The sequence below is a fragment of the Euphorbia lathyris genome, chromosome 9 (assembly GCF_963576675.1).
Source record: "Euphorbia lathyris chromosome 9, ddEupLath1.1, whole genome shotgun sequence".
Taxonomy (NCBI): domain Eukaryota; kingdom Viridiplantae; phylum Streptophyta; class Magnoliopsida; order Malpighiales; family Euphorbiaceae; genus Euphorbia; species Euphorbia lathyris.
Genome location: NC_088918.1, coordinates 21,759,881 through 21,779,979, shown reverse-complemented (window position 1 = coordinate 21,779,979; position 20,099 = coordinate 21,759,881). Strand labels below are relative to the sequence as shown.

Below are 20,099 nucleotides of genomic sequence, written 5' to 3'. Positions count from 1 at the left end.
AGGTACCCCCGGGCCCCCTCTTATCTGGAAACGCCAAAGTGTTAAGGCCACTTTTTTGTTTTCCTTTAAGCTTTTTCATATTAGTTTTGTTAACTCCCATAGATTTCCCAATCCCAGGATCAATACCAGGAACAGGAATACTAACCTCATTTGAATTCTTCATCCTTCTAGCTGCAAGGGTCAGGGTCCCCCCCTGGGCTTCATCCTTAGAGACAAAAAGTGGGTTCACAGATTCAACCACCTTCTCGACTGGATCTACAGACTCTAATCCTGGAATACTCTCATCCATATGATTCTCATCTTGGTCCGACTCTTGAACTTCCTCAATCATCAGGGGCCCAAATCTGGACCCAGGCAAGGCTACTGAAGAAACCCCAGCCTCCTTTCTAGCTTTGAGGACAGGATTCTCCTTGACATTTGGAATAACAGTAGCTTTAGGAGAAAGGGACTTAGAATTTGTGTTGATATCAGGAGGACGATTGTAAACCACTGCAGGTTGATTCCTACGTCTAGCGGGCCTCTTTGCCACCATCCAGGGACCAAAGTTCCCTTCATACCCCTGGTTCCCTCCAGTAATCCGCACACTACTCTCAACCCTCTCTATAACAACCCTCTCCCTTTTAGGGCAACCCTCCTGAGAATGACCATACATGCCACATTCATAACAGATGTTATGTAAACCTTCATACTCAATAAAGAACACTTTATCCTGAACACAGAACTTAGAAAGTAAAGGTTTAGCCAGATCAACATCTATACATACCCTAGCAAACTTACCCCTAATGGCCCCAATTGTAGTCTTGTCCACATGGTGGACCTTACCAACCAAACCTCCTATTTTACTCAGAAAGTTTTCACTGTAGTACTCAATGGGAAGGCCCAGGAATCTTACCCAAGTCAATATCCTGTTAACCGAACAGTCGTGAGGATTAAAATTAGGAACCCAAGGCCTTAAGGCCAAAACATGATTGGAAATGATATATGGGCCTCCCTTGATAACCGAATTATAATCCTCAACCCTAGTAAATTTAATGACATAGTAGTCATTTTCCAGGTCAGTAATACTGACTTTACCTTTCCTTGCCCACTGCGCTTGTATTCTTTGGGCAAAATAGTTAAAACTAATTCGCTTACCCAGGACAGTAACAATCAAAGACACCTTCCACTTCTCTCTAAGCTCATGCTTCTCTGCAGCGGAAAGTCTAATGACCGGACAGAGAGGATCCTCCTGGCCATTATCTTCCTCATCAGAATCCGAGAACATATCATCAGAATCTCCCACCATTAAAACTTCCTCTAAAACCGGCTCTTCCTCAGCCACCCCCATGACCGTGTCCTTCCAAGAGTTTTTACCGATCTCGCTCATCTGAACCCTATGTCTGGGGGAGACCGTCTTCCCATGAGCTACTCCTACAACACCCACCCTTCCCGAATTATTAGAAACATCCAGACCCGAGGCAGCCTGCCTCCCCGTCGTAGCCCCTGCCTGCCCCTCACAGCCCGGTGGAGAGGATCCCGCGCAAGGCACTGCGCCGACAGCCCCAGCCCACTGCCCGACCGAGGAGCCGGCAGCGCCTGGGCAGTGCCCGGCACTATCGGCGCATAGCCCTGCGCCAGGCACCCCCGGCCCCACTTCTCCCCTCGAGATTGGGGAAGCCTTACCCTCGGCATCAGAAAACCCAGCCGCCCGTATCTCCCATTGATCCGCACCCAGCCGCGACAACCTTGTCGAATCTGCCGCCTGTGGATCGCAAAGATCCGTCCCCAGCCGCACGGGCGGCGCCCGCGAGAACCCTGCCGATGCACCATCCATGCCCACGAGATCCCTACCGACGCCCCTGGATTCCCCTGCCTCCACCCCGCCAAGCGCCCCGCCCCGATCTACACTAGGTGCACGCTCGCCGCCAACAAAACTTGCCTCACCCTACACGAGGTTATCAAGATTTGATCTTTCTACTACTTGATCTAAGAATCTCTAATACCGTGTTAAAAACCACTAAATCAAAAATTTATATGGTATTTGGTTTGAGTACCATTAAAGTATGGTAAAATAAGATAAATAAGGGAATTATGGTAATGTCTATGAAATATTTGGTTGCGTTTGGAACTAAGACGAGGTAAGTAATAGTTTAATAATATTAAAATTAGATAAAGGTTATGATTTTTTTTTTTTTTACAAAGTAACTATTACTTTAATTGTATTTAGTTTGAATGTAAAATAAGGTAATGTTATATATAAATTATATTATATATTTTAATCATTATATATAAATTACTCAAATATTCTTTATTTTCTATATGGAAAACTATCTTTTACACAGTAAAAAATCTGAAAACATTATATTATATATTTTAATCATTAACCTAAAAACAACAAAGAACTATAGAAAGTCATCAACTAAAAAAATCTGAAAACAATATATTATATATTTTAATAATATTGGAAATTTTTTTAGTATATCATTTCTTCACTCCAATTTAGGTGTAACTAAAATTAGCCAAATGTTATCATGATTTGCTCTCATTTTCAGAATAAACAAATATTCTTTTATACACTTATCTTTACTTTATGTTAGATATACCACATCACTAAATGAGAAAGCAATTGTTACCCTAGCAAGTGCACTAGGTCCAAGTAATAAAGTGATAAGTAGATATCGTCTCCACGAGAATAGAACAACCACACTTTTACTCCCATAAAAGTATGTATAGCCAAGTTTAAAAAGTAACCAAAAGCTTAAGTTGATTTCAAGGTGATTTGGTGCAATATGAAACGTAAAACAATCAAAGAGTTTAACTGAACTTCAGATGAGAAAACAACAGGGATACAGCATACACAAAACGGTTTCAGAACAGGCACTCCTCTCCTTGTTCATTAGGTGGGAACAACTTTGTCTTAAGGTATCTTTCACGAAAATCGGTTGAGTCAGGTCTCTCTTGTTCCCAACGTTCTTTAAAAACAATCAAAATAAGTCTCTTTGAGATTAATATATTTTTAAGCTTTAAGACCAGGAAAGCATTTAGTTGGAACAACTAAAACCCTTAACATTTAATTAATTACATCTCCGTGTCATAATTAAATATGCTCAATGAAAGTTCAGCTTTGCAAAGAAAGTCTCCTCGTGATTGCTCAGCTTAAAAACAGGTTAGCTACTCCTATTTATCGTTAATTACTCATTGAACAGTCAAGCCATACGCACTTAATGAGTTTAGAGAGGAATTAACCTGCCCTGTTTACCTGTTTCTGCTCCGCTACATACCTGCTTAGTGAATTACTCACTCATGATTGAATGAGATAAAACAAAACAACAATGAAGAAAACAACAATATATTAAAACACATAAAACAAAGTTTCACAATAAGGCTTCAGATCCGAAAATCTGAATGAATAACATACAAAATGATGGCTCCTTAAATAGCCCGAAATTGTTCAGAAATCATTGTTCAAGATATAATAAAATCAAGAAGATATGGTCTGGCAGACTATTCTGACAGTCAGGAACAGTCTGCAGCACAGCAGTCCGCCCATGCTTGACGATTTCTTCTGTGAGGGATGGTTGTTCTGCCTCCAGCATTAATTCTTCTTCTAGAAAGGTCTCCAATGATTTAAGGATGATTGATCAAGTTCTTCGGGTACAAATTGTTCCCATGAGTTCTTGTTCTCTTCCTTGTTCTTCGTTTGTCCGCACTCCTTTCTTGTTTGTTCACCGTGTGGATTCTGATACCGAACATGCAGCTGCATTATCACAAACAGTCTGCGAAAACAACGTATTATGAGAACGATATGCTGCATTATTGTTCGTTTATTCCCAAAAGTGTTACAAAATATTATACACATTTTACACTCATCAGCTATATGACTCCTCAAATATGTGAAGCAATCCTCATTTTTTGAAGTACCTTTTGGGGTGAGTTAGCTCTTTGTTTACATGGTATCAGAACCATGGTTTAATGGTTAATTTATTTCTGTTATAAAATCTTGAAATCGTAATTTAGATTTATTAACAGTTTTTATATTAATCTCATACGTACTAAAAAAAGTGTCTGACTAGTCTTGAACTGTTAAAACAACAGGAGGAACAACTATTTAAGGATGTTTTAGACATTTTTTTTATTTTTGTTTGTTTCTGCGTTATAAATATAAACACAAACTAAGATCAAAAATATAAACACAAACTCTTTGTAATATTTCTTGGTGGATCATGAATGTTAAGAATTATTGGTTTCATAGTATTAGAGTTGAAGTTTTCGATAGAAGCCTTTCGTTGTTCAAAATTATTCCTCCTTGGTGTTATGAAACACAAAAGATGTCGTGAACCTTTGGAAGCTGGTGAATTCAACACACACGATTAGAGTCCGAATCTGAGTCACGCTTTTATTGTATCTTAAGATATAATTATTCATTGCGATAAAATCTATCTTAAAAAGACTGATTTTATTGGACCTTAGAATCTTCTTCGAATGAATAGAAGGTTTATTATATCCATTTTATTGTAATTTTATTATTTTTCGGTTAGTTTTTTATGAATTGATATTGCTAATAGAAGTTCCTGACTCGAATTAATATTTAAGAAAATTTATAAATAGAGCACCAAACACAACACACAAATTTTAAGTGGAACCATGGGACCGTAATCCACTCAAAGCTTCCATGGTATCAAATAATAATCAACAGTACAATAGTTCATCCCTATACCAAATTAGAAGAATACACTATCGACATCACACTTTTAAAAATCTCCTTTCAGAAGTATGAAAATCAAGCAAAGCACAAAAGGAATGAAATACCAAAGAACTCACATTCTACCCGAATCTATTTTGTGGAAGAAAATACCTTTAGAGCTCAGAACTCGATCTCCACCCTTAGATATAAGGTCCCTTTGTTATCGGAAGGAAATCCTTTGCACTTTGGTAAAGGATCAGAAGTTATGGATTACTATTTTAGCATTGGATATGCACCTTTTGATCTTGCAAATTCAATTTTGATTCCATTTCATTTTTCCTGATTTTGTTTCTTTCCTTTATGCATGTTTTAGGCCAAAAAAGCTATTTATGAAATGTACCTTTAACTACCGGCTTGAATTTTTAGTTTAATTCGTTCCATGACATAGTATTAGAGTGAATTTGACCAACTGTTTAAGATTCGATTCATGGCAGTCCCATTTATTAATTTATCGAATTAGATTCAAATCATATCAAGATACTTTGTTATTTATCATATTAGCTTCAAATCATATTACCATAAAGCTTTGACATCCCCGAATAGGTAAAGCTCTTGAAATTCTTAAGAGGTGAAAGAAATAAGACTTTTGTTTTTTCATTTAATCAATTTTCAGGATTTATGCTCATTTTAGGAAATAACATTGTTACGGTGCAGGCTTTTGTTAATTGTAATGACAACTTTAGGAGGAAAACTAGACGGAAATATAACTTACAATCAAAAAACCATTAACTAATTCAATGAAAAGAAGCACTGGTTTTGTTACACAAGACGAATAGTCATAAACAATGGCCTTACTGCCTTTCGGTTGCTCCCAAACAGTCGAAACAATCCTTCAAGTAGTAACAGAATCAAGGCCAAAAGTAGGTTCATCCATACTAAAGTAGTAACAATCCTCGACTCGCCTTTTCACTTTCACAACTATGGATGAATCTACTTGTGGCCTTGATTCTACTACTGCTCGAAGGATTGTCTCGACTGTTTGGGAGCAATGGAAAAGTAGTAGGATCATTGTTATGACTATTCATCTTGTGTAACAAATCCAGTATTTCTTTTCATTGAATTAGTGAATGATTTTTCCGTTGTAAGTTATGTTTTCCGTCTAGCTTTCCCCCTAAAGTTGTCAATACAATTAACAAAAGTCTGCACCGTAACAATGTTATTTCCTTGAACGAGCATAAATCCTGAAAATTGGTTAAATGAAAAAACAAAAGTTTTCCTATCAACTCTTAAGAATTTCAAAGAGCTTTCACTAATTGGACATGTCAAAGCTTTATGGTATGATTGGAAGCTAATATGATAAATAACAAAGTATACTCCAAATCTATTTGGAAATTTTTAAACAAAAACCTATCAACTCAAAACTTAACTTTCTAAATATGGACAATTATATACATTTTCCCTCCACAATGGAGTTATCCAATTGAAACCAACACGCTATGAACAATTCTAATGTGGACCAAAACCAGTAATCTACTCAGTTGGGATGATGTGGCATCATCTGAGTAGAAAGGACCATTACTGGTCCCAATCCACGGTATAATTTTTCTTAAGGATTCATTTTATAAAAAACGTGTCATAATTATTATTAAGCCCATGTTGATCCAAATTAGATTTGAATTGATAAAAACTATTACGAGTAAGACACTTACATTTCTACCATCTATAGGATGTTTCTTCATCATAACACAACCCTTCAGGAATAGATGAGAAGTTTGACCAGAAATACGCAGAATTTGCATCGAGACAAGGCATATCTTAGCATCACCTCATCACACCAGACTGGTAGCTTAGTCATTTACAACCAAAGACAAATTAGTTGGGTCAACACTACTCTATGGTTGCAGAATGAGAGAAAAGTAATTCTTTATTTATTTAGGAGTTTGGAAGTTAGAGTTAAAAGAGATATCAGAAATGGATGAAATTTAAAAAAAAAAATTAATTTGTTTGGCAGTTTATGAAATGTAAAGTTGTATTTACTTTTCTTTTAAAAATTTAAATATGTATAAGAATAAATGTTAAAGTTTATTTTGCAAAAGTTTCAATTACTTCCATTAAATTTTAATTTGGAAGTTAGAGTCTTTAAAAAGCACTGATCAACGTTGATTCTCTAAGTAGAAAATAGAACATAAGAAATAGAGAGATGGAATCCAAATTTCCCAATTAACGTGGTATTATGTTTTCGTTTTCGGAAAATCTAGTTGGATAGAATTGAAAAACAAATTTATTGTTTGGTAAACACGAGTTGGGAGGTTAATTAGGTGAGAGTTAGATGAGATAATGGAATGTGAGAAAGAAGTGGTAAAAATGAAGGTTAAAAGTTAACTTTATTTGGAAATTGATGGAACGTAAATGAAATTTAAAAAGTTAGTTTTCATTAAAAAAAACTTTAACTCTCATTTTCGAGATTAAGAAATGGAGTCAATAAGAGTAAAATGTTAACTCATATTAACCTTCATTTACTTTCAACAAAAAACTCACAAACAAAGTTAATTTAAAAGTTTACATTCTGTTGAATTTGTCCCAAAAGCTTGATTGACCCCTAAACTTATAAAGTATCTCGTTAGCTTATTCAATTTGCTTAAAATAATCCGTTGATCATCTAGATTTGTTTAAAATGACATATTGGTCCTCTGAACTTCCTTATAGTAATCCATTTACCCCGGAATTTGTATAAAGTGATATACATTTCAACTTGTTTAAATCTGTAAAAAAAAATCAAAATTTTAAAAATAAAGGCATAATTCGTGATTCTAAATCTTTAATTAACTTTATAATTTTTTATATCTTTATGACGTTTTTATAGATTTACAGACTTGATCATGATACAACAACAATAAAGCTTTAGACTCGAAATGATTCGGGATCAGCTAACATGAACCGTCATATGAAACTGTTAAATCAAGTCGTGTTAGCGACATAAATTCTCTCCCCCACTTCGTCCTATACACTACCATATTTTCCTCAATCCCCAAAGAACTCATATTACTCTCAATCACCTTCTTCCAAGTTTGCTTAGGACTTCCACTACCTCTCACCATTACATCCATTTGCTACTCTTAAATCCTTTTAACCGGCATATCAATCGCTCTTCGTCTTACATGGCCAAACTATTTTAGTCGGTTTTCCCGCATTTAATTCTCAATCGATGTAACTTCTGTCCTAATTATTTCATTATTCACCCGATCCTTTCTCGTATGACCACACATCCATCGCAACATACGCATCTCTGCCACCGACATCTTATGAATGTGACAGTGTTTCACTACCCAATATTCTGTATCATATAACAATGTAGGTCTAATTACCGTGTGGTAGAATTTTCCTTCAATCTATTAGGCATGTCGAGGTCGCAAAGAAAACCTGTATCACTCTTCTACTTCGACCAACCAGATTTAATCTTATGAGCAACATCTCCATCCACTTCTCTATCTGTTTGAACAATGAACCCTAAATAACGGAAGCAATCCGAGTCGGGGATAACCCTCTCATCCAGGGTGATTGTTCATGCCTCCCTACTTCTATTGTCGCTAAACGTACACTCCATATATTTTGTCTTACTTAGACTCAACTTAAAGCCACTATATTCCAAATTTTCTCTCCATAATTCCAACTTCCTCTCCATGTCTTCTTTCGTCTCATCAACCAACACAATCATGCACCATGGTGTACCGTTTTGAAGTGAACTCGTTAATTAATCCATAACGACAGCAAAAAGAAATGGGCTAAGTGCGAAATCTGCATGCACTCTAATCGTAATAGGAAACTCTTCACTCTTTCCAATGCTAGTACGTACACTCGTGTACGCTCCCTCATACATGTCCTTTATGATGTCAATATATTTCCGCAAATAATGTATTAAGCAAATTTGTGGGCTAATAAAACATTATGTAAATTCAGGAGATTAATCAAGTTTTTTAAACAATTTCAGAAGCAACTAATATATTAAGCATTTTTATTAGGATAGATGAAACATAAAATGCTAAATTTGAGAATTCCCAAAAATATCCAAATTAATACCAAAATTGAAATTAGTGCTTTATTTAGGGAGAAATTAGTGCTTAATAAAAGTTTTTTTTATAGTTGTATAAGATTAGATATGTTCACGGGCCCGACACCCGCTCAGGCCCGTATCCTCTAGATCGGACTTGGACTTGAAAATTTATCTCTAAACCCACACCTACTAAAGCCTATCTTTTTTTTTTACAGGCTTGGGATTTATAAAAAAGGAAATTACACTAAACCTCAACTATCAGTTTAATTTTACAATTAATGCAAGTCTGTTTTTAAATTTTATCAATAAACTGATTTTTTCTAATTATTTTATCAAAAACTAATAGTTTTATTGTACTTTTGTCAAGTTGGTTGGTTACACGTGGTTCAAATAATGTTTAAATTAATTTATTATTTATTCTGAAACTCTCATAAATTCATATTTTCACTATTTTTTTTCTTTACCGTTCTCTCCATCTTTCTACCATTTTTACTCCGCTTCCAAAATTTGTCTTTTTTTTATTCTTTTACTTCTCATCTAATTATTTGAGATGCAGGGAATATTTTAGGTTCTTCATACTCTCCTTTATTCAGTGGTTGTTCATGTTCTACTCTAAAATATCAAAGAGAAAATATATAGTAAACTTATTGTTCACTGTAATTGATCTTGTATCTAAAACTGAATTCATATCTGGAAGGAAAAACGTTAGAAGCATAAAACACATAAAAAGGATAAACAAATAAGAATCTAACTCAAATGGAAAAGTCTCTAAACAATCTTAACATTCCTAAAAAGTTTATGCAGGTACAAAAAGAATAATTTACTCTCACAATATGAACACGTTAAGATTCACTTTCTCCTATTTCCATTGCTTGAAAATAGAATTCTCCAGAAAATCGAATTTCATAAAAGCAAAAAGGCAGAAAACTATGAACTGTAACATCATATTTACTTATATGAATGCAAAATTTAAATTGTAGGTTGAATAAAAAAACAAGAATAGAAAATAAAAAACACAACAAAAGAAAGAGAAAGTGAAAATTGCAGTTAATTGAATACGTGAATATTAAAAACCAATAGTTTTATTTTTTATTTTTTATTTTTACCAAAAGATATTACTCCACCTAAATCTAGGGACGTGGCTAAATTTAAGGGATGTGGCTTGTGACAAATACAATATGCTTTTACTTATCTTTGACAATTTAAAATGCAATTTAAAATTTGTGACACATTTGTATATATTTATATCATATGTAACTTCTATGTAACTTACCCTTTATAAAAATAGCACGGACCGGCTCAACCTGATCCGCCTATTGATATTAATTAATAAAATTTATATATTTATATATTGATATTTAATTTTTTATTATTAAAAACTATATATACATATTTAGATGAACTTATATGAGTTGAGCTTAGGATTTGATTTTTTAGCCCTAGCCCGGCTTGAGTCTGTCTAAATTAACAACAGATTGGACTGGATTTGGACTGAGCATTTTTAGACAAAAACCTACTGGGCCCAGCCGATGAACTGGTCTATACAAGATTATGCTTTTCTTGCAACAACAATACAAGTAAAAAGCCTTTGTGACTGCAAGGCCCGCCTGCCTCTGCTTGGAGTTACTTTCAAGCATATTTTACTGGGAAAATTACACAGAAATTCATGTTTTAAAAACTATTTACAACTATGTCAAGTCATAATTTTAGATTATGTCAAGCTAGTAAAATCAGTACTTTTAATATATTTTAAGAATTGGAATTTATCAGAATATATTTTGTAGGATTTATGATATATGAATTAGAGTCTGTAATTTTTAAATTATAGTGTAAAGTCATAATATATAAAGAATAATGACATATTAAGAATTAAATTTGATGATATGACTTAGTTGTAATTTTGTACTTAATTATGATATTCATGTAATTGACCCTTTTTTACTTTATATTCAGTTTACTAGTATTAGCATTTAGCAGTTATTGTACCATTTTCTTTGTTATTACATATATTGGGAGTGTGAAATTCCTAGTATAGAGCATGAAATGGCCACAAATAGATGAAGTGAATTGAAGTGGTAACTTCAATAGAAAATATAAAATGCCGAAGTTTAAGAAAGCACTAAAATCACATGAGTTTGCATTTCCATAAATTGATTAAGTTAATCTACTAGCAGCAGGAAACTTGAAGAAATATGGCATCTGTTACTGTAGCACCACAAATACCAACATTACCTTCTGAATTTGGGACCAATAAATTCGAAACAAGAAAAATATCACCTTGGTTTTGAGCTAACATCAAAACAAGAAAACAAAAGATTCAAACTTTTCAGATTTTGCTATAGGGAGTACGGATATTACAGCTCATATGCTAATCATTGAAGCACACAAGTCCAAAACTAGATAATCACATAACAAGAATTGCATTTTGTCTCAATAAAAGTATCGAAACGAGTTATCGTGTCATAAACATATTATTTGATCTATACATTCCACATGATGATACTCGTGTCAAAAAGGTTGTATCAACAAGAAAACAAGTTATATCAAAATAACATACACCAGAAACATCAAACAGACCAAAAAAACTCTATTTAAGGGCAGCAAAGTCTGAAACTTCTCCATACAGATATAATCTTTATTCAAAAATGTACGAGAATATTCCTCTATATGCATTCCATTTTTTGTTTTATGACTACATTCCATTCGGATGAAACCAAGAAGCCCAGAAGTGCACAAAAAATGAAAAAAAGGTAACTGAGAACAACACCAACAATTGCATCTGTCTCACAATGTTACACCATGTCATATAAATTCCTATGAACCATATACATGAAAAAACACAATTTTGACATGAAACCCCAAATTGACAGCTCTATATTTAGGATATTAGTCTATAAATAACTGAGAAGAATACTACAGCCAATCATGAATAATTTTTCAGTTATCTACAAGCCTATAATAATTCATGAAATATGGCATCTGAACCACCATTATCTTCTGAATTTGTAAAATTCTAAGAGACCCAAATGGCATTCTTTGCTTGATAAGAAGAAAAATATCACCTTGGTTTGGAGCTAACATCAAAACAAGAAACACAAGAATTCAAAACTTTTCAGACTTTGTTATATGGGGTATGGATGTTGCAGCTTATATGGTAACCATTGAAGCAGTCAAGTCCAAAACTTTCCTTAGTTTTGGCATAACCAACAATTGCATCTGTCTCCAAATGTACACCATGTAAAAAAAAAACTATGCTTAAAAGAGTAAAGCTCTCTCAAAAACTAGAAAACAAGTTATATCATAATAGCATAAACCAGCAGAAACATCAAACTTAGTATCCATTGACCAAAAACTCTATTTATACAAGAAGACTGCCTCTGCATCTAAGCTCTCGTAAACTGCAAACTACGATTTTCTTCTAACTCTAATCTAACGGCAAGAACATCTGAAATTGTCCATGTCTTATGCAAGTATCCTTGCACCACAAATATAATCTGTATTCTAAAATGTACAAAAACAATCCTGTTTACATCGAAGCGTAGCAATTCGCTTGATGCAAGAATTTTCTTCTAGCTCTAATTTACATTCACATACAACTTGAAGGCTAAAAGCACAGAAAGCTCAGACACTACCGCGAAAAACAAAATTCGTGTTATCCTTGGTTATTTGGCAGAACAACTCTAGAACTTAATAAAGACATCAAGACGGTAATACGTCAAACAAGATTATGCTTTTCTTGCAACAATAATACAAGTTAAAAGCATTTGTGACAGCAAGGCCTGCCTCTTTTTGGAGTTTTTTGAAGCATCTTTTAGCAGTGGTTATACCATTTTCTTTGGTATTACATCATATATTGTGAATGTGCAATTGCAAACACACAGCATGAAATGGCCACAAATAGATTAAGTGAACTGAAATTCAAAGCAAGCAAAGCATACAAGTATAAACAAAGCACTGACTTATCATACTCATATATAAAAGGCAGTCATAGCTTAAATAGAAAAGATCTTATTATCTCAAGCTGTAGTCTAGGAGAGCACCAAAATGACATGAGTTTGCATTTTCAATTAAGTAGTTACTTAATCTACTAGCCGCAGCAAAATTGCCTAGAAATAGATAATAGATAACAAACATTACCATATAAAAACTCAACGAAGTCTAGCAATATACGCAACAGAGACCGCAAACAAAAATGTTGTCGCGGATGAAACAATGGCCAATAAACCCTTTTGTTTACTTGCCTTTGAGACATAATTCTGCAGCAATTCTACTTGGTGCTTCATTTCCTCCACCGCTGCCTCCTTGCTCCTAAATGCACTTTTGATGACTTCCATTTCAGTTGCAAATGGTTCAATTTCATGAAGGCTCCGTTCAGTACTAGAAAGTACTTCCTTCCCATTTTCAGACACAGATAGCAACTCTACAGTTTTCTTAATCGTGGTCTGCGCTCTTGCGGAGTTCGAAACAACTGATTCCACTTTTTTCCTCAAATCCTTTACCTCTTGACGAGCCTGCAAAAGAGTGTTCTGGACAGACTCGCTCTCCTTCCTCAATGAACCAATTTCACACTCCATTCCCCTCTTTTCCTCCAACAGATTCTCGTTCTGGCTCTTCATCTTTGTGAACTCTTCTACACTCGCTTCCACCTTCTTTTCCATTTCCAAAACTCTAGACATTAGGCTGACGCTGTTCTTTCTCTCCTTAACTAAATCTCTTTCAGCATTGTCCTTCTCAAGATTCACCTGCTCAAGAGTAGCCCTGTAATGGCTAACTTCAGATTCTAAATGTTTATTCTGGTCTTCTTGAGTTTGGATGGATTCTTGCAATGCAACCACATCATTCCCTAATCCAACTAACTCCTTGTGCAACTTTACAGTTTCTTTCTCCTTGCTGACTTTGACATCTTCAATCTCTTCCTTCTCTCTCAACAAGGTATCAATCAATCCCTCCTTATCCTTCAATTCGCCATTCAAATTCTGTACAAGTCTTTCTCTAGAATCCATTTCCTCCATTAACTTCCCAATAGTTCTATCTTTCTCAATCTTCTCTTCTACTAAGGAATCATTCTCCTTCCCCATTACCTTAGCCATTTCTATGGCCTTCTCATAACTCTTCTCCAACTCCATTAACTTACACTGCAAATTTCCTTCCTCCTTTCTCAAACTCCATACAGTCTCACAGTATTCAGACACTTCTTTCTCCAACTCACCAATCCTGATCTTCTTCTCGCCATTCTCCCTTTCAATCTCACTCTTCTTCCTCAAAATCTCCCCCAAATTTCTGTCTAAATCCTCAATTGCCTTTACTTTGACAGCCAATTTCTCCTCAGCCACATCCCTTTGAATTTTAACCTTGTCAAATTGTTCCTTTTTCTCCTTTAATTGCTCAAGTGACTGATTGTAATAATCAGTGACTTTCTTAATTTCCTCTTCCGCCTGAATCTTCTTCTCCTCCATTTCAATCAGTTTTTCTCTCAAACACTTTGAATCTTTCTTCCCATCATCAACTTCCCTCATCAATTTGTCCCTCTGTTGACAGATCCCACTAAATTTTTCTCTTTCCCCCTCAAGGTTAACCTTTAACCCATTAATCTCACCCTTTAAACACCGAATCTCATCATCCTTCTCTCCATTCTCTCTCGCCAAACTGCTCACAATAACTCTCGTTTCATCCATCTGAGTTTCAATAAAAACAGAGAACAAACCTCTCACTATCTCCAGACACAGTCTCTCTTCACTTTCATGGAGGAATGCAGTTTTGAAATCGTTCTTTTCCGCAGAAGTCTGAGCCAACTGATTCTCCAAATTCTCTTTAGCCTGCAACAACGATTCAACCTGCTGGCGGCGCTCAATAGTCTCTTTGAGAAGCATATCATTGAGTGATTTCAAATTTTGGAGCTTTTCTTGAGGATCATCCATGGCAGGCTGTTGATTGGTCATGGCTGGTGTTTGATTTTGTTTATGGTTATTGTGAATCTTCTTCTTAGCCATGGTATTGTTTAGGGTTAGAGGTATAGCTGGGGCTTCTATGGGGGAAAATGAAAGGATAAGAAGAGAAGAGATAATAAATAAATAGTGAATGGGGGGAGATAAAGAGACTGTTGGAAATTTAAATTTGGGGCCCAAACACCGATATTTGAATCTTTTGGAATTAAATTATTTTCTTCCTTTTCTTTTATAAAATTGAGAATGCATTAATTTTTTTCCTTTTTCATTTAATCATTAATTTATGGAACGGTAATAAAATTTGGATGAGTTTGCTGTTGTTGTTTGCTGTTTCCTGTTACGGTTTGCTGTTTGAAAAGGCTGCTGTTCCAAAAAGCAGGGATTCCCTGCTTTTATAAAAAGCTACTTTTCGGCTACAAAAGGCAAACAGAAGGTGTCTAACCAAACACCTTAAACTCTCATTTTCAAAGTGAAAAGGCAAACAGGAGGTCGAAAAGCAGCTACCAAACGCCCCCTTAGAATAGATAGAACCAATGTTTTAAAAAGTCGATCGGAAGTCAAACCAGATTGATATTTGGGTCAAAGATCAATTGATTCAATCGGTTAATTCGGATTGGTTGAATTGGATGACTTCATAAATAATATATATATTATTACTAATTTAAATTATAAAATTTACTAAGACTTTTAAATTTTATTTTATGTATACTTAAAATTTAAATATCAAGTAAACTTTGTTTATATTACAAAGATTAATTAAGTTATTAATAATATTTATCAAAATATATAAAAAATAAAGGATAAATTTTAAATAAAACCCTTGTGATTCCACTAATTTTCAGATAAAGGACTGTGGTTTTTTACTTTTTATCAAAACGAGGATTAAGGTTTCGCACTTTTAATAAAACAATGACTTTTTGGATTAATGCTATTAAAACCATCTTTAACGACCTGAAAATGAAAATTTTCAAGAATTAAAGTTGTTCAATGTCATAGCAATTTGCTATGGAATTACATTTTCGATTTTCAAAAATCATATTTTTTAGAACTTTCTCTCTCTTTACCAATTAATCATCTAAATTATCTCAAAATAAAAAAGTTGAAGAATTAAAGTTGCTTAGAATATTAGTAGTTCTTAAAATATGTCATTTTTTAAATCGTCAATGGTGATTTTTAATAGTATCAATCGAAAAAGTCTTTATTTTGCAAAAGTTGAATACTTCAATCCTTACTTTGAAAAAAAAGTAAATCACAGTCCTTTATCTGAAAATTAGTGAAACCACGGAGATTTTATTTGAAATTTACCCAAAAATAAATACTAAATAATATTTTAAATTTTAAGTAGCAGTATAATATATAAGTATATAGTATATACAGGAATTTTCACATGCACCTTAATAAGCAAGTGAATTTGCTCATTCACCGTTAGATCTAGGCTTATTAAATCTAAGCCTCAGCATGCTTTGAATCTCCACCTTAGGATTCTAATAAGCCTAGATCTAATGGTGAATGAGCAAATTCTACATACTCATTAAGGTGCATGTGATCAAGACTGATAGTATATAATATTATTAATCACAAGTTGAAAGTTAGCTTAGCGGTAAAGTGTATATATAGTAAAACCTCTATATAGGAATACTCTATATAGGAATAACCTCTATTTTGTTATAAAAAAACTCGGTCCCAATTTGGGCCAGTTATAAATAGGAATAACCTCCCAAACGTTATTTGTTATACACTTTTCAAGTCCTACCTTTAGAAAGTATGCCTCCATATAGTAATAATTATATATTTATATGTATATATTAAGAATTCAAACTAAATCATAAAATATTAAAAAAAACTATTGAAATTATTTACGAGTTGGAAACCAAACTACAACTTGAAATTATAAATATTTAGTATTCTGATTGATGTTTATATTTTTCCCATAAAACTCTTTTAATTATCTATATATTGAAAACCTAAACTCTAAATTGAAACTCTAAATATTTAATTTATTCCATTAATGTCTATTGTTATACATTATATATAAACCATATATGCCTATGATAATCTTAACCAATTTCAAGTGGTATTATTTAAAATTTAAAATTATATGTGTTGAAAATTTTTATTATACCAAACTCTATTTAGTAATAACCTCCAAATTGTTATACAAATAGTTCGGTCCCAAGTATATTCCTATATAGAGGTTTTACTGTAGTAATACACTTTTAATTACTGGTAAACTGTATGTAGTAATACCTAATGCCTTTATGACCTTTTTTGCTCTCTGTAGTCATTTTAGTCTCTTTGTATATCTTGTAAGAATTGATTTCTTACTGTTGTTGTTTTTTTGTTGTACTTATTGTGTTTTAACTTGATGAAGTTGTAAGCAGTTTTATAAAAAAAAAAAAAAAACTAATGACCTAAGTTTGAATCTCATTTTCAACACATATATTTTTTTTAGTTAAACAAGTGTAAATGGCTAATCGGACTAAAGTGCTCAACTGGTCGGTTCACGGGTCAACCGATCGGTTCAAGTGGTTCAGTCCAATTTATTGAACCTCCTGAAAACCACTACCAACCGAACCAGAAACTTGACCGGTTCATGATCGAACCAGACGGCCCGGTCCAGTTTTCATAACATTGGATAGAGCAATTTACAAGTGATACTTTAACGTTTGTAGTAATTAATAAGGTTTAAAGTGTTATTTAACTCTTTACTATTTTTGTTAAAAAAAAATTAGTGAAAGAATGATGTATGTTACCATCAGCTCAGAAGAAGATAAGCCTAGTCTAACTGCCTCGTCCGCTACTCGGTTTGCCGAGCTACGATTGAATCGGAACTCACAATGCGAGATTGACTCAGCGATGGACCCACAATCGGTTAGGACTAAATCAAGACTTGAAAAATCCTTTCTCGTTTCCTGATATAACACGTTAATAATCACTTGAGCATCCCCTCCACACATACATAAACATCGGTTTTCTTCTTTATCCAACCAAGAGCTTCTTGTCACAAAATTGCCTCTGCCATTGTTGGCGGAAACTGACCTTGAAGCATATTGAACCAGACCGCTAAAAAGGAGCCATTGGCGTCTCACATAACAGCCCCTATCTCAATTCTACTATTATCCATTGGCATCGTAGCATCAAAATTAATATTCAATCCTACTAACAGCACACACCATGTAACACCCTGATCCAATACATGAGACGCGTTTTAAAGCCGTGAGGTCCAATGTGTTGGAATTGGGCCAGAGCGGACAATATCTACATGGTATTGGATCAGGGTGTTACACACCATGAGCCGGACGGAGCCCCTACTACTATACCAGGATCTGGCGAACTCAACGTTTGTGCAATACACCAAGTATCCAGAACTACGGATGCTCGTTCCGCTTATCTATTTAAAATTCTATCATTTGGTCTATGGTCTATTATTTGGTTACATTTGAGTTTTGATATTTCAATTGGTAAAATTTCACCAAATTTGGATGGAAACTTGATAAAATTGCTATCACTCTAATATATTGTGATATTTGACACATGAAGTTAACACGTTGTATGTATTAAAGTTTATTTGTCATATAAATTGTTTTTATATGAAAATAATTAATTAGATTAAAAAAGAAAAAATAGATAAAAATAAATCTATAAGCTAAAATTTATCAAATCTATGTGTCAAAATACCGTTACGATCTTCCAAATTGGGTGAAATTTTACCAATTCAAATAGATCAAGGTAGGGATGAGCATGGTCCAGTCCGATTTTAAAACCGAACCGAAAAACTAGCTTTTTGATGGACCAAACAGAACTGAATTTTAATTCAATTTGGTCCCGACCAAACCAAAATATTTCGGTTTGACCCGATTTGGTTCGTGTCAAAACCGAATAAGAATTATGTATTTATTTCTTCGGTCAGTTTTGTTATTTTTCTTTCATTTGTTGTATATCTTTTTCAACCCTTACAAATATTTAAAAAAAATACATATACACAATAAATCAATTAAACAAATTATTTCCTTAGGTTGATTTCAAATTATTTCCTGTTTTTGTTTACTCCGCAAAAACTTTTTTTTTTCTTTTTTAGAAAACAAAAGCATATTTTTCAAATTCATGTTTTAAATGTTTTAAATTCATAAACCCATGTATAATATTGCAATTATTATAGCAGTTTTAAAGATGAATCCCACCTATTAACAATTATTTTAGATTTATAAACCTATATGCTTATGTACATGGCTTAGGTATAATTAAAATGTAAAAACCAAAACTTTAAAAAATTAATTCAGTTCAGTTTTAAAACGAGTTGAACCAAACCGAACTATCTCAGAACAATTCTAATGGTTGGAGAGATGCATACCCTCCAACCATTCTAGATCATCCATTTCTAATAATTCACTCCACAGAACACCTTCTACCAAAAATCATATCTAGTGATTAGTCGCAAGCACATTGTTCAATAGGTCTCACATGTCATATAGTAATATTTTATTTTCTTTACTTTTAATCAATTAACCTATTTTGTAATAATAATAAAATTCATAATGAATTAATATTAATTAGTTTTGAGAATTTACACCACAAAAGTAATATTAACTGTATTCATCATTGGAATCCATTAAAAAAAATATTAAGAGTATAAAAAAGTTAAAATTCAACGTGGTTTGTTGTGAGTTAAATGAGATGTTGTATAGAATTAAAAGAAAATATTACCATTGTAATTTAAATTATGACAGTTGTTATACTTAGCCACCATTTCCCGCCATTGCCAACCGAAAAGGACGAAAATGCCCTTTCATGTGTTGGGATGGGGAAGGTGGCATTTTTTTATCTCCCGACATGCGGGCGTGAGGTTATTACCCTGTTTAAATTATTAAACTTCAATTTTTAATTTATATAAAAAAATAAAATAAAATAAAATAAAAAATAATAATAACTTTCAATGCATCCACGTGAATGCTTTGAAATTGGGAGAAAAGAATTGGTCAAAGTTTGCCAAAATAATTAAGTATGGGTTGATAATGTTGCTATGTGTAGACCAATTATCATGTATTGTTTATTATGTATTTTCTATATATATAGAGTTGTGTTGTGTGATTGTAAGCTTGTGTGAGCAAAAAAGAAAGAAAGTGGAGAGTTGTAATTGTATCATTGAATAAAAAATATCAATATTAGTTCTTCTTTTTCTTAAATTTCTTTTTTATCTCTAATAAAGTGGTATCAGAGCCACGTTATGAGAGTCAGTCTTCCGCAAAACAGACCCTATAAAAATGTCAGACGGTCTCAAACTTCCTTATCAATACCCTCAGCTCACCAAAACCAATTATTCAAGTTGGTGTATTCGAATGAAGTCGTTACTCGGATGTCAAGATGTCTGGGATATTGTTGAAAAAGGCTACGTAGTCCTAGGCAACGAGGCAGCGTTGACACAGGCAGACAAAGATACTCT

General features: G+C 33.6%; 1 protein-coding gene across 1 annotated transcript; it reads right to left on the bottom strand.

The window, feature by feature from the left end:
• Positions 1-12,702: 12,702 nt before the first annotated feature.
• LOC136205094 (uncharacterized) lies at positions 12,703-14,781 on the bottom strand. Its single transcript, XM_065995572.1, has one exon. The coding sequence runs from the start codon at positions 14,702-14,704 to the stop codon at positions 12,863-12,865; it is 1,842 nt and encodes a 613-aa protein (XP_065851644.1). The 5' UTR covers positions 14,705-14,781; the 3' UTR covers positions 12,703-12,862.
• Positions 14,782-20,099: the final 5,318 nt, after the last annotated feature.

Excerpts from the sequence above, each read along its gene's own strand:
- LOC136205094 (XM_065995572.1), bottom strand. The coding sequence starts at position 14,704 with ATGGCTAAGAAGAAGATTCACAATAACCATAAACAAAATCAAACACCA.